This window comes from Carlito syrichta, unplaced genomic scaffold (genome assembly GCF_000164805.1).
Source record: "Carlito syrichta isolate Samal-C Ts95f unplaced genomic scaffold, Tarsius_syrichta-2.0.1 Scaffold304574, whole genome shotgun sequence".
NCBI classification, from domain to species: Eukaryota; Metazoa; Chordata; class Mammalia; order Primates; family Tarsiidae; genus Carlito; species Carlito syrichta.
Window position 1 is genome coordinate 177,487 of NW_007248670.1, and position 16,204 is coordinate 193,690.

A 16,204-nucleotide genomic window follows, 5' to 3' on the forward strand; every position below is an offset into this window, starting at 1 on the left:
GCTCAGGCAATCCACTCACCTCAGCCTCCCGGGATTACAGGCTGAGCCACCGAGCCCGGCTAGTTGTATTGCTATTAGATTGCAATTTATTTTTTCTAAAGAGCTTTCTTAAGGTATAGGTGATATACAGTAAACTATATATTTAAAGTGTGCACACTTGATAAGTTTTGACATGTTTATACACATGAAAACATCACCACAATCAAGATAATGAACGTATTCAGTACTCCCAAAATTTCCTTATCATTGTGTCTTTTTGTAATCTCTCCCTCACTGTTCCCCTCAGCCCCTGCTGCTGTTTTGCTTTCTGTCACTCTAGCTTAGTTTGCATTTTATTTTTATTTTATTATTTTTTGAGTCAGGGTCTCACTACGTCCCCCGGGCTGGAGTGCAGTGGCATGGACACAGCTCACCCCAGCTTGACCTCCTAGGCCAAGCAATCCTTCTGCCTCAGCCTCTCAAATAGCTGGGACTATAGACACGTGCCACCACACCTGGCTACTTTTTTGATTTTTTTTTGCGGAGATGGGCTTTTGCTGTGTTGTTCAGGCTGGCCTCGAATTCATGGGCTCAAATTATCCTACCACCTCAGTTTTCCAAGGTGTTAGGATTACAGATGTAGGCCACCATGCCTGGCTTAGTTTGCATTTTTAAGGTTTTACATAAATGGAAGCTTACAGTATATATTATTTTCTTTTTGTTTGACTTTTTTCACTCAGTGTAGTTATTCTGAAATTCATCTGTGTTGTTGTACGTATCAAAAAATACTGTTTCTTTTTTTACTGAATGCTATTCCACTATATGGATGTATCCCAATTTGTTCATCCTATAGTGGAGAGGTTTTTTTTTTTTTTTGCTGTTGAGTTGCTTCCAGTTTTTTGCTATTACAAATAAAGCTGTTATGAACTTTCACGTAGTTGTCTTTGTATGGACATATGCTTTCATTTCTCTTGGATGGATCGTTAGTTGTGGAATGGCTAGGTCATATGGTAAATGAGTTTAACTTTTTATGAAGCTGCCAAACTGTCTTCCAAAGTCGTTGAATTATTTCACATTCCCACTAGCAGTGCATGAGAGTTTCACTCATTGCAAATTCTAGCCAACATTTGAAATCTTTTTTTTTTTGGTATAGTATTTTTAATTTGAGACATTCTAAAATACGTATAGCAGCATCTCATTGTAGGAAATTTGCATTTCCCTAATGACTAAATGATGTTGAACATCTTTTCAAGTCTCACTTGCCATTTATATATCTTATCTGATGAAATGTTTGTTCAAATCTTTTGCCCATTTTTAAATTGACAATTTAAAATTGAGTTTTCTTGTTGGGCTTTTATTATTGAGATATAATTTACATACCATCAGATTCACTATTTTAAAGTGTACAATTCAGTGTTTTTTAGTATATTTACAAAGTTGTGCAACTGTTACCACTGTCTAATCCTGGATCATTTCGTCACCCCAAAAAGAAACCTCATACCTTTTAGCAGTCACTCCTCATTCCCCTTTCCTCATGGCTGATGGCAACACTAATCTATTTTGTGTCTCTACAGATTTTCCTATTCTGGACATTTTATATCCCTCCCCCCCCCAAAAAAAATCATACAGTATGTGGTTGGTCCTTTGTGACTGACTTTTTTCTCTTAGTATATCTTCAAGGGGCATCCATATTATAGCATATATCAGTACCTCATTCTTTTTTATGGACAAGTAATAGTTCATGGTGTGAATGCCATATTTTGTTTATCCGTTCATTAGTAGATGGACATTTGGGTTGTTTCTAGCTTTTTGCTGTTATGAATAACTCTGCTATAAACATCTCTGTACCATTTTTGGGGTGAGCATATGCTTTCAGTTCTCTTGCATATATAACCTAGGAGTGGAATTGTTGGGTCATGAGTTACTCTATGTTTAACTTTTTGAGGCATTACCAAACTGTTCCCCATGGCGGCTGGACCATTTTATTTTATTTTATTTTATTTTTGAGTTGGAGTCTCACTCTGTTGCCCAGACTGGAGTGCAGTGGCCGCTCCCGGCCACCGCAGCCTCGACCTGCTGAGCTCTGGCGATCCTTCCGCCTCAGCCTTCCAAGTAGCTGGAATTACAGGCATGCGCTACCACGCCCGGCTGACTTTTTGTAGAGATGAGGTCTCGCTGCCCAGGCGGGTCTCGAACCCGCGGTCTCAGGCAATCCACTCACCTCAGCCTCCCAAAGGCGCGGGATTACAGGCTGAGCCACCGAGCCCAGCTGGCTGGACCATTTTAAATTCTCCACTGCTTGGAGTTCATTGAACTTCTTGTGTATGTGGGCTAAAATTTGGAAAAATTTCAGCCATTACTTCTTAAAATATTTTTCTATTCCTCCCTCATTTTGGGAAATACAATTATATGTATAATAACCTTAAAGTTACCTCATAGCTCACTGATACTCTACTAGTTTTCCTCGTTTTTTTCCCCCCTGCATTTCATTTTGGCAAGCTATTGCTATGCTTTTAAATTCACCAACATTTTCTTAGGTAATATCTAATCTACTGAAAAGCCTATCTGGTATATTTTTCATTTTAGGATTATAATTTCCTTTTTCTTTTGAGTTAGAGTCTCTCTGTCACCCAGGCTAGAGTGCAGTAGCACGCTCATGGCCACCGCAGCCTCGACCTGCTGGGCTCAGGTGATCCTTCCACCTCGGCCTTCCAAGTAGCTGGAATCAGGCATGTGCCACCATGCCTGGCTAATTTTTTTTTTATTTACTGTACGGGTCTCACCATGTTGCTCAGGCTGGTCTCGAACCCCTGAGCTCAGGTAATCCTCTTGCCTCCACCTCCCAAAGTGCTGGGATTATAGGCTTGAGCCACTGCACCCAGCTAGGATTGTAATTTTCATCCCTAGAAGGTTTATTTGGGTCTTAAAAAAGAAATCTTCCCTTGTCTCAACATGTCTACTCTTTCCTCTAGCTTCCTGAACTTATGAACTACAGGTATTATAACTGTTTTAATGTCCTGGTCTAATAATTATGTCATTTGTATCATTTCTGAGGCAAGTTTTTATTAATTTTCCTTCTCATTATTGGGTAAATTTTCCTGTTTGTTTGCATGCCTGGTGATTTTTTTTTTTTTAGATTGGGAAATATAGTTTATTTAAAAAGTAAATTGGAGAGAGAAAGAGAGAGAGAAGATTCACCTCCCCAAGGTAGGGGAGGGGGCCAAAGCTAGGAAATGTGGTGGTCATAGCTCAAAGAGCCACGTGACCAGACCAGAGATTAACAAAGCAATGACCCACCTGGTGATTTTTGTTGGATGCCAGACATTGTGGATTTTAGCCATGTGCTAAATATCTTTTATTTCCCATAAATATTATTTTTTTTCTTAAGGTGCAAGTGTATAGATTTTCCATAAATATTTATAAATTTAATTACAGCTGGGTGTGGTGGCTCACGCTGGCAATTCTAGAACTTTGGGAGGCTGAGGAGCCCAGGAACTTGAGGCCCACCTAGATAACAAGTAAAACCTCATCCCTACAAAAAATTTTTTTAAAAATTAACCAGACGTGGTGGCATGTACCTGTAGTTTCAGCTACTCAGGAGGCTGAGGTGGAGGGATTACCTGAGCCCAGGAGGTCAAGGCTGTGGTGAGCCATGATCATGCCATTGCACTCTAGCCTGGGTGACAGAGTATGAGACTCAGACTAAAAAGAATTTTTAAGTTTTAGCTTCGGGGGTACATGTGCATGTTTGTTACGTAGGATATTGTATACTGCTGGAGATTGGGCTTCTAATGTACCCATTATTCAAATGACGAACATCGTTTCGGATGGGTAAGTTTTCAGCCCTCACCTCCTTCACAACCTCCCCTCATTGAAGTCCGTAGTGTCTGTTATTTCCATCCTTATGTCCGTGTGTATTCATTGTTTAGTTCCTCTTATAAGTAAGAACATGAGGTATTTGATTTTCTGTTTCTGAGTTAGTTCACTTAGGATAATGGCCTCCAGATCCATCCATGTTGCTCCAAAGGACATGATTTCATCCTTTTTTATGGCTGTCCCGTAAATATTTTTGAGTTCTTTTTTGGGATTCAGTTAAGTTACTTGGACTCGTACTTAGTTGGATCCTTTCAAGTCTTGACTCTAAGTTTTGCTAGGCAGGACCATAGCAGCATCTGCTGTAGGACCAATTTTGTTCCAGCACTGTTACAAAACCCCTCTTAAGTACTCAATTCTTGTGAACTATGAGATTTTTTTTTACTCTGGCATGTTAAAGGGAACCCTCCTGGAGTTGGGTGACCTCTAGGGATTGATCTCCTAATCCCTGTGTGTGTTTTTTTGCCCATTGTTGCTTTGGGGAGTTTTTCCACAGGCATATAGCATTCAGCTGAAGACTCAGGGGCAACCTCTGCAGATCTGACTCTTTGCATATCTCCAGAGCTCCTTCCTGTGTGACTCTCCACCCTCTTGTACTCTGCCCTGTGAGCTCTGGCTGCTCTGGTCTCTCCAGCCCCACTTCATTTCTCCTCAATTCAAAGAGACTGCTGGACTGTTTGTTTTCTGTTTCTCAGGGGCCACTATCTTTCACTGACTAATGTTCAATATCTTGAAAACTATTGTTTCAATTATTTTATCTTTTTTTTTAGTTGTTTCACGTGAGAGAGCAAATCTGTTCCCTGTTACTATATATTGCCTGAAAGTAAAATTTCTCATCCAACTATTATTTCTTCAGAAAGTTTATTTCTACTCAATTCTTTTACTCTCACTACTACATTCAATTACTCATTTGTTGACTCTTTCGATGCCGTCTCATAGGTCACTGTAGCTCTGTTAATTATTTTCCAATGTGTTTTCTTTCTTTTTTCAAATTGGATAATTTCTAATGATCTGTCTTTGGGCTCACTGTTTTTTTATACCATCTCGAATCTGCTGGTTTGTTTTTAAAATTTAGGAACTGTATTTTGGTGTTTTTTTTTTCTAGTTTCTGTTTTTCTGCTGAGAGTATCTATCTATTCATTATGAGCATATTTTCTTTATCTTCTTAAACATAGCTACAATTGCTGCCCTAAAATCCCTGTCTTCTAAATCCAGCATGTACCATCTCAAGGTTGGTCTCCACTGATTGCCTTTTTCTTAAGTATGGGTCATGTTTTCCTATTTCTTTGTGTGTCTGTCTAGTAATTCTAGGTTACATTTTGGACATTGTGAATGATGCATTGTAGAGGGTCCAGGTTCTGTCTTTTCCTCCAATGAATATTGTGCTTTTGTTTCAGCGGGCAGTTAATTTGACTGAACTCAAACTCCAAACTTGTCTTTCCTGCAGTTGGCAGCAGATGAAATCACTGTTTAGTCTTTTTTAGCTTTGGTTAGGCTGCATTGAGTCTGTCTTTTGCATACACAGTTCAAGAGTCTGCCAGAGATTTGGTCAAAGATCATTTGCAGAATTTGCATCTCTTCTATAGCTCTATCCTTCAAGGTGCTTTTCCTTACACCTTCCAGCTCCCATGGTTGCTCTGAACTCATCTTTTAATTCCTGAACAGTAGGACTGCATGTTTCTGAATTTCAGCTACCTCCTTTAGTTCTGACTGATGCCTGTTCTCAGGCAAGAGTCCATAAAAAACTGAAAATTCACCCAACTGTTCTCTTTTTCCAAGTATTGAATACCATACAGTTTCTCCCTACTGTTGATCACTTTCCAATATCTTCAGGTTTTTAAAAATATTTTTGTCTAAAATATTAATTTATTACTCATCAGACTTGCCAGGAATAGCAACTCTATGAAGCAAATATGAACAAATAAAACGAATTTAGAGTTAGACACATTTGAGTTGAAATTCTGACTCAGTCTAGGATTTTCTAGGCTTCTAGTTGTTGCTTAACTACCATGAACCTTAACTTCCTTGGGTGTTAATGGGGAAGGATAGTTTTTAGATAATGAGATTTTACTCATCTGTTCTGGAAATAAGAGAGTGGGACTGAAGACAACTACTTCCACCGACAGTTAACTTCAAAATATATATTTTTTTAATTACAAGAGAAATTCAGAGATAATTCTATGCTAGAAATCAACTTCTTGCATTTTCTGGTCTATATTTAACTGCAGAAGATTTGTTATAAAAAGGGAAACAATGTTATGAACTAGTCCTAAAGATTGTGTTACTTTAAAATCTGAAAATATTACGTCTATAAATAATATTTATTATTAATAATTATTTGACAGCTATCGTCTTCACTAATGAGAAATGAATTTATTCCAGTTATATTTATGTCCCTACTTTCTGAGAAATTTGTTTCAGTCTTTCAAGTAATTTGTCAATTTTCATGGAAAATTGACTAAATGAATGTTAGAAGATTTTTTTTTTTGAGTTGGAGTCTTACTCTGTCACCCAGACTGGAGTGCAGTGGCCGCTCCTGGCCACCACAGCCTCAACCTACTGGGCCCTGGCGATCCTTCCGCCTCAGCCTTCCAAGTAGCTGGAACTACAGGCGCGTGCTACCATGCCCAGCTAATTTTTTGATTTATTATAGAGATGAGGTCTCACCTGCCCAGGCGGGTCTCGAACCCGCGGGCTCAGGCAATCCACTCACCTCAGCCTCCCAAGGCGCGGGATTACAGGCTGAGCCACCGAGCCCGGCTTATTAGAAGATTTTAAGAGTGAGTTTATTTTTAATCTTAATAAGAGCTCTCTTTCCTCTTGAGAAGATCCAATAATCTGTTTGACTATAATTTTACATTTCATGTGTAGTTATAAGTTTATGATTAAAAACATAACTCATTTCCTTGATTTATTATATCCACAGTCTCTATTTGAGCATATGTTTAAGTAATTTTCAAAAACAAAATTGGCTTCATTATGAAAGAACGGGAAAAAGGGCAGGAGGTTGAATAGAAACATTTTTTAAGACCTTGTATTATTTTACACTAGTGTTATTTCTTCTAGGTATAGAGTTTGTCTTAGGTTGCACTAAGCTTTAGTGAAACCCTTGACATAATTTTAGTCCTGTAAGAATTAAAACTGTCTTACATAGTCAAAAATCCTCAAATAGAGGTCTACTTGTATTATTTTAACTCTTAAAGGTAGAAGCATTTTATAGGATGTGAAAAAAGATGGTTCTAATAACTGTGTGACTCTAGGCAAGTCATTTGACCATTCTGGGACTCAGAATGTCTGTGAAATGAGCTATGTTTTGCTGTAGCCGAGTTTTTTTTTTTTTTTTTTTTTGAGTTGTAGTCCCACTCCATTGCCCAGACTGGAGAGCAGTGGCACACTCCCGGCCACTGCATCCTTGACCTGCTGGGCTCTGGCGAGCCTTCCAAGTCACTGTAACTACAGGCGCTCATTACCATGCCCAGCTACGAGTTTTTAAAAAATACTTGATTATGTGATTTGAAGTTTAGAAGAGTTGCATTTACAGAGAACTTGTCAGAGATGTGTCTGTCACACAAAAATAATGAGTCCAGGTAGTACTAATTATTTAATTTTTACAATATTTGATTTTCAAAGTTTAATTCCATCCTTTTAGGCCTTAGCTAAAGAAGATACTGATACAGCTATTCAGTCAATATTATACAGAGAAAATTACATAATTAAGGTAAGAATTGGCTATAAAGTGCATCTCAATTAAAAGCTGAATTTTGTTTTTTCTTTTGAAATTAAATGCATTCTATTAAAAACATTTAGAAAATAGAATTTAAAACATTCATTTGCACCAGCAATTAACATTAATGGATTTTTGAGTCTACTTTAATGGAGTTCCTTTCTTCCTATACTTTGTGGGTATTCCTTCACAGGTAGGCATAAGAATTTCCTCTACTCAGTTGCTTCTTCATCTTTGTGCGGTTTGACAGTCACTGTGAATGAGCTAATCCTTAAGAGCTGTTATCAGAACACACTAATTCATCCTCAGGTATACACAAGGAAGAACAGAGTTTAACTGTAGTAGGATGGCTTCTTTAGAAAAGAACATCTATGTGAAACACACTAAACGCTGGAGCAGATAACCTGTTTTTAGGAGTTCTTTTTTTGTTTTAAGAGTTTTTTTTTTTTTTTTTTAAAGGAAAGAAGCCGTCACAGGGAATTATTGAAGTGTGCTATGACCTGAAGTTAGGGCGGGATATGGCCTAGGGGACCTCTTGGGGTTCTTAGTATTTTGTTTTTTTCACTTTGAATTTCATGTTGACCCCAGAAATCACATGACTTCATTTGCTGTATTAAAGGTAAATGGGAAGTTTTGGTGGCAATGTATTAGTTTATGGCTTAATCAAACATCTTCTTTGCGACTATTTACTATTTGTCCTAGGTTGTGCCCACTTCTGCCTCTTTACTCTTGTCTTTTTTTCCCCCTTAAACTCAGTAGTTCAGTTGCACTGAAGGACTTTTTAATTTTTTTCATAGAATGTTTTTCTTGAAACAGGCATGGCATTTAATGCCTGTTACCCCAGCTACTCAGGAGGCTGAGGTGGGAAGATTTCTTGAACCCAGGAGTTTGAGGTTGCAGTGAGCTATGATTGAGTCACTGCACTCCAGCATGGGTGACAGAGTGAGACCCCCTATCTAAAAAATTTTTTTCCCTTATTCTCTGTCTTCCCTTCTCTTCCTAGATAACTCCTCATTCTTTAAGCCTGTCTTAATGTTTTTTAAGACTGTTTTTAAGACTGTCCAAATGTCTCTCGCTTTGGGAACCTGTTTTTTTTGAGTTGGAGTCTCACTCTGTCGCCCAGACTGGAGTGCAGTGGCCACTCCCGGCCACCGCAGCCTCGACCTGCTGGGCTCCGGCGATCCTTCCACCTCAGCCTTCCAAGTAGCCAGAATTACAGGCATGCGCTTCGCTGCCCAGGCAGGTCACGAACCCGCGGGCTCAGGCCATCCACTCACCTCAGCCTCCCAAAGGCACAGGATTACGGGCTGAGCCACCGAGCCCGGCGGGACCTTTTTTTTTTTTTTTAATTTAATCATTTAAAAAAATGTTGGTAAAATATAGACACTATAAGCTTTGTCATTTTAACTATTTTTAAGTGTATTATTCAATGACATTAATTACATTCACAATGTTGTACAGCCATAACCATTATTTCCAAAATGTTTTCATCACCCCAAACTGAAACTTTGCACTCAACAGGCAATGACTTCTCATTTCCCCTTTCCCCAAGCACCTGGGAACCTCTAATCTACTTTCTGTAAATTGGATTTCTTTTTTCTAGTTACTTCATGTAGGTGGAATCCTGCAAATTTGGTCATTTGTATTTGGCTTATTCTATTTGGGCTTGCTGTTTTCAAGGTTCATCCACATTGTGCATATTCAGAACTTCATTCTTTTTTATGGCAGAATATTATTCTATTGTATGTATATACCATATTTTGTTTATCCATTAATCCGTTGATGGACATGGGTTGTTTCCACTTTTTGGCTATTATAAATAATGCTGCAGTGAATATTGGTGGAGAAGTATCTATCTGATCCCTTGCTTTTAATTCTTTTGGGTATACATCTAAGAGTAGTATTGCTGGGTCATATGGTAAGTCTGTTTGACTCTTTGAGGAATCACCAGATTGGGAATCTTTTAAAACTCTAGAAAATGTGTTTCTCTTTGTGTGTTTAGTTTTTTTTTTATATAGTATGGTAAACATATATGCGTTATATATGTGAATGTATATCTTACTGTGTTATCCTTCTTCCACCATTTTGTAGATTTGTTGTTTTTGTTTGTTTTTAGAGATTTTGTCTAGGCTGCAGTACAATGGTTTTTCATGGGACAATCATAGTACACTGCAGCCTCGATCTCCTGGGCCCAAGTTATCCCTCTGTCCTGCCTCAGCTCCCTGAGTAGCTGGGACTACAGGCAGGTGGCACCATGCCTGGCTTTTTAATTTTTTAAAAATTTCTTATTTATTTAACTTTATTTTAAAGATGTGGGGTACAAGTCAGAATGAGGTACTTAGGTGGTCTACATGTGGGTGAAGTTTGGGCCTCTCACTGGTCCTCACTTCCCCTGGTTTAGGATCAGCTACCCTTAATGATATGTGCCTGGTTTTTGATTTGTTTTTTTGTCTTTGTCCCCAGGGAGAACAAGCATGTTTCAATTATCTGTGTGTTCTTTGTCTGCAGTATAGTATATATCACAGAGTAGAAGCCAAATAAATGACTGAATTAACAAATGCCTATGGATTATTCTTAGGAATATGTTAAGCTTATGAAGTTTTAGTTGTAGAAAATTTTAGAACAAGGAAGCTTTAGGATAATATATTTATCTTTTCTATCACTATTTACTAGGAACTAGATAAGTATTTACAACATCATGACTTCCTAAATGTAAGAAGAAAAGAGATGTTATATAAAAGATGGGTTGACCACGTGGCAGATCCTATCCAGAAGAAAATTATAGAAAATGTTTGTTCATATAAGGAGATTAAAAAAAGGAGACAAGAGGAATTAGATGGTTTTCTAAAACACACAAATAAAAAGGTACTAAAAGATTGTTTGATACTTTTTACAGTTAGTTTAAAACCTATGGCTATATCTGTTCATTCTTAATCATCCAAATAGCCTGCCCCTTCCCCTTCTGTGTATGTATGTCTGCAATCCGTTATAGCATAAGTATTCTTAAATTCAGGACATGTGGAGAGGACAGAGGACCAAGGTTAGATCTGGATTTAACTGTGTACCTTAAAACCATTTTTCTTTGCTTTCCTCATGTAATTATTAATTTTATTTACCAATTAAAAAAATTTAGACTCTAGGTTCAGATCATATTTTTCTTTTGTTCTATAACTCAATTATTTGTAAAGCTACAAAATATTTTTATTCTTCTGGCATTTTGAAAAGATCTGAGATATTTGACTAGTAAGCATTTAAAAACAATCCCCAAATCTTTTTGTGTGCCAACATTCTTTATTAAAATCTTACAAATTTTAAATCGACTTCTTCCATCACTACAATATTTATTACTTGAATAAATTTAATTTCAAATTTAGTCTTTTGCTGGATGCAGTGGCTCACGCCTATAATCCCAGCACTTTGGGAGGCCAAGGTGAGAGGATTGACGGAGCCCATAGGTTTGAGACCAGCCTGGGCAACTTGGTGAGACCTCATCTCTACAATAAATAAAAAAATTATCCAGGCGTGGTGGCATGGGTCAGTTCCAGCTATTTGTAAGGCTGAGGTAGAAGAATCGCCTGAGCCTAGCAGGTGGAGGCTATGGTGTCCAGGAGCATACCACTGCCCTTCAGCCTGGGCGAGAGAGTGAGATTCCAACTCAGAAAAAAAATTTAGTATTTATTTTCTTTTTGCATTTATCATTGATACCACTTTGAAGCATTAGACTGATATCGTGTATTTGATTTTCCTGGTATGTTCAAAATTAATTGTGCATTTTTTGTTCTTATGTGTGGTTTTATTTCTTTCCTACAGGGAAATGCATTTATAGAACATTATGATCCAAAAGAGTATGATCCTTTTTATATGAGCAAAAAGGACCCCAGTTTTCTGAAGGTAGGGTGTATTTCTTATTTTGACTTTGGTATTATGTGTTTGGTTTGGTGTTTTCAGCAGTCCTAATGTATGAGTGAGTAATCCTTTAGTGATTCCCTAAAACTGCAGAAATATTTAAAGCATAGTTTTCATAGACTTTTAAATTTGTTAAAAAGTAATACATTTTCTTTCTCTCTCTCTCTCTCTCTCTTTCTTTTTTTTTTTTTTTGAGTCGGAATCTCACTCTGTTGTCTAGGCTGGAGTGCAGTGGCATGCTCACAACCACTGCAGCCTCGACCTGCTGGGCTCAGGCAATCCTTCTGCCTCAGCCTTCCAAGTAGCTGGAACTACAGGTGTGCACCACCACAACCAGCTAATTTTTATGATTTATTGTAGAGACAAGGTCTCGCCGTGTTGCCCTGGCTGGTCTCAAACACATGGGCTTAAGCAATCCTCTTGCCTCAACCTACCAAAGTGCAGGGATTATAGGCGTGTGCCCCTGTGCCCAGCTAAGTAATACATTTTCATGTTAGAAAAATGAGAAAATTGATTTTCAAATAAAGAAAATTAAAAACCTGTCATAATGTCATTTTCCAGAATTAACTCATCGTAATATTAACTCATTATTATTTTTCTGTATATCCTTCTAGATTACATTTGGTTTTATAATGTGCTTCTTTCCACTCCTGACAGTTTATGGTTTACTTCTTTGTAAAAAATATATAAATATATAATTTTAATAATTGCATAGTATTTTATTATTAGTATTACATTTAGTCAAGATCTCACTCTTTTGCCCAGGCTGGAGTGCTATGTACAATCATGACTCACCACAGCATCAACCTCCTGAGCTTAGACCATCTTTCCACCTCAGCCTCCCAAGTAGCTGGGACTACAGGCGCACCACCATACCTGGCTAATTTTGAAATTTTTTTGTAGAGGCGAGGTCTCACTATGATGCCTAGGCTGGTCTTGAACTCCTGGGCTCAAGCAACTGTCCTGCCTTGGTCTCCCAAAGTGTTGGGATTACAGGGGTGAGCCACTGCACAAGGCCTGTTCTATTATTAATAGCAGCTGCTTTGTACTGAAGGCTTAACCAAATGTTAAGCCTTTCTTTCCCCCATTGTATTTCATCATCGCTGCTACTGTGCGAGGTAATTCACAGATGAGGCAAGTGAGACACGGATGGGATATTTGTCAGTCTTATCATACCATAATTTCTTCAATAAATTCCCTATTTTGAACACCTAGATTGTTTTTGCCAATTGCCATGACAAATGATGTCATGATGAAACATCTCTGTAACTATTTATTTCTTAAATTTTCCTCAGATTAAGTTGCTAGAAGTAGAGTTGCTGAGTTAAAGGATTTGCATGATTTTAATTCAAATTGTTAAATTGTCCTCCAGGTAGGTTGTATATACCTACACTCCTACCAGAGAGTCAATTTTTCCACACTTTTGCTAACAGTGAATATTATTTTAAAAAATATACCCATCCGCACAAAAAATTGCCTTGAGTTGCAGACATTTTAAACTGCTGGCATTGGCACAGAAATTCTAGGTTCTTTTTTAAAAATTGGGTGTGTGGAAAAAAAAAATGGGTGTGTGTGTATCTGTGTATGTGTAATATTGTTCCCCCCCCACCTTTTTTCCCCCTAAGTCAGGGTCTCATTCTGTCACCTAGACTGGAGTGCAGTGGCAAGATCATGGTTCACTGCAGCCTCGACCTCCTGGGTTCAGGCAGTCCTTCATCCTTAGCCTCCCTTGTACCTGGGACTATAGGACTACCACACCTGGCTAATTTTTAATTTTTTATACAGACAAGGTCTCTTTATGTTTCCCAGGCTGGTCTCTGACTCCTGGGTTCAAGTAATTCTCCTGCCTCAGCCTCCCAAAGTGCTGGGATCACATGTGTGAGTCATTGCATCCAGTCTGTTCTTATTTATTTGTTTATTTATTTTAAGTTGGAGTCTCACTCTGTCACCCAGACTGGAGTGCAGTGGCTGCTCCCGGCCACCACAGCCTCGACCTGCTGGGCTCCAGCGATCCTTCCGCCTCAGCCTTCCAAGTAGCTGGAACTACAGGTGTGCGCTACCACGCCCAGCTAATTTTTTGATTTATTGTAGAGATGAGGTCTCGCCAAGTTGCCCAGACTGGTCTCGAACCCGCGGGCTCAGGCAATCCACTTACCTCAGCCTCCCAAAGGCGCGCGATTACAGGCTGAGCCTGGCTTTGTTCTTATTTTTATAGGTGAGATTTAAACTGAAAGTATAGAACCTTAGACACACTAACTAATAACACAGCTAGTAAGGGGCAACACTGAGATTTGAAACCAGATTAAATTAGAGATGAGCATTGCTATATTGCTCAGGCTGTGTTTGGACTCTTGAACTCAAGCAAGCCTCCTGCCTCAGCCTTCCAAGTAGCTGGGTCTACAGGTACACACCACTGTGCCTGGCTCAAATCAGATCTTTTTGATACTGTTTTAGTGCATTCCTTTTGCTATAACAAAATAAGTTAGACTACATAATTTAAAAACAACAAAAATTTGATGATCTACAAGTGCTCCTATCTCAGTAGAGATAGGAGAGTTTCAGGACGTATAATTATTGGTAAAACTTTAAAATATGGCTGGACATGGTAGCTCACACCTGTAATCCCAGCATTTTGGGAGACTGAGGTGGGAGGATCACTTGAGGCCAGGAGTTTGAGACCAGCCTGTCGCTACAAAAAATAAAATTTAAGAAACCTAAAGCAAACAAACACAAAAAACTTTAGATGGTTCTTTGTTTCTCTCTTCAATTTAAAATTTAAAATTTAAAATTTGGAGGTTGCTTCAAGATGGCTGGCTAGAGGCATCTGGCACTCACTTGCTCCACAAAGAAGAGCCCCAACAGCCAGTAGATAATTATACTTTAAATAGATCATCTAAAACAAAAACCAAAAAATAAATCAATAGATCATCTAAGAGATGACAGATTCAACAGAAGAGTGACAAGAAACACCTAAGGCAAGGAAGGGGAGGGAAGTGAGGCAGCCTGATCCGCTTCTAAACTAGCACAGGAAGCTGCCTGGAGATACTCGAGGGCACTGTTCTAGAGAGTGCCCCACCAAGACTGGGTGGCACACACCACCAAGACCTAAGCAACTACAGCCAAGGGCCATTTTGAGAGCCCAGTCCCCACCAGACCACATCCTGCTCTGGGACCCACAGCTCCTGCGTCTCAGCATCCCTGGAGCCCTACTAATGACCCCCACCTGCAGCTGCTCCCAGTGGCGGGGGCCCCCACTCATTTTCATGCACCCTGAGAGCAGGCTCTCCCACCTGCGACTGCCACCAGGGCTGAAGCATGAGCTTCCTAGATGCCTGCTTACAGCTGCTGCCACTGAAAGCAACCCCACCCTATGCAGCGGCAGGGCCACAGTGCAGCCGCTACCACATCTACCCAAGTACTCTTTCAGGGAGCCTGAGGATGGGCCCACCCAGCCTGCGACCACCACCACAACTGGCACCCAACTGCATGCTCCACTGCCAGCACCCAAGCAAGTCACCTGGAAGCCCAAGAAAGGTCCCACCTGGACCCGCTATTGCTGGTACTAGTGTTCACTGCCCTGGGGCTCAAGGATGGGCACAATTGGCCCTCCACTGCCTTATGGAGGGCCAAGGACTGGCCCCAGCAAAATTCACCGCAGCCTTCACTAACAATTGCACCCTAAGCCACTGAAGAGAACACAGGCACCACTGACACTGTGCAGCTGAAGATATTATATGGAGACTACACTGCTGCATGCCCCCAGAATCAAACCCAAAGTGCCCTACCCAACTAACAACATAGATATGTCTTCAGGAAAAAGTCCTCCCCTACAAAAGAAAATCAAAAAAATTGGAAGGAGTAACTGTTATCCCAGATGCGCAGATATCAATGTAAGGACACAAGACACACGAAAAAGCAAGGAAATATGATACCTCCAAAGGAACACAATAATTCTTCAGCAACAGATTTCAATAAAGTTTAAAATTTGATTTGTTATTCATGTATGAATAGATGACATACAAATATCTGAACATGACAGCAGTTTTTGTCTCTTTTTATAGTGAGTTAACATTTTCTTACTATTTTATAATTAGCACTCTTCATAACTTCTGTAAAAGCAAAATTCTAGAGGGTAGTCTGATCACTGTTTATTTGAATTAGTAGTCATGATGTGTATTATAATTACCCCAGAGGCCAGTTGCCAATGGCTCATGCTAGTAATCCCAGCACTTTGAGAGGCCAAGGTGGGAGAACTGCTTGAGCCCAAGAGTCTGAGACCAGCCTGGGCAACACATTAAGACTTCATCTTTACAAAAAATGAAAAAATTAGCTGAACATGATGGCACATGCCTGTAGTTCTAGCTACTCAGGAGGCTGAGGCAGGAGGATCACCTGAGCCTAGGTGGCTGAGGCTGCAGTGAGCCATGATTGTCCCACTGTACTCCAGCCTGGATGACAAAGTGAGACCTTGACTCAGAAATAAATAAATAAATTCCCCCAGAGAAATCAGCTTGATTACTATTAGAAAGATCTATGGGTAACCTTTTCAACTTGTGGTAGAATGTCACTGACTAGGCCTAGACCATGAATGTGACTTGTTGAATGTCATTTTCTTATGTAGACTGTCATTTTGATACTGATAATAACCTTGGTCATTAAAATAGATGAAGAAGTCGGGCTCGGTGGCTCAGCCTGTAATCCCGCGCCTTTGGGAGGCTGAGG

At 39.4% G+C, this 16,204-nt stretch overlaps 1 protein-coding gene across 1 annotated transcript in view; it reads left to right on the forward strand.

The window, feature by feature from the left end:
* LOC103262635 (protein FAM228A-like) overlaps positions 1-16,204 on the forward strand; it is a 61,209-nt gene that overhangs the window by 822 nt on the left and 44,183 nt on the right. The window contains exons 2-3 of the mRNA XM_021713492.1: positions 7,502-7,570; positions 11,387-11,467. Of these exons, the coding sequence (XP_021569167.1) occupies positions 7,502-7,570; positions 11,387-11,467 (150 nt within the window). The remainder of the gene's footprint in view (positions 1-7,501; positions 7,571-11,386; positions 11,468-16,204) is intronic.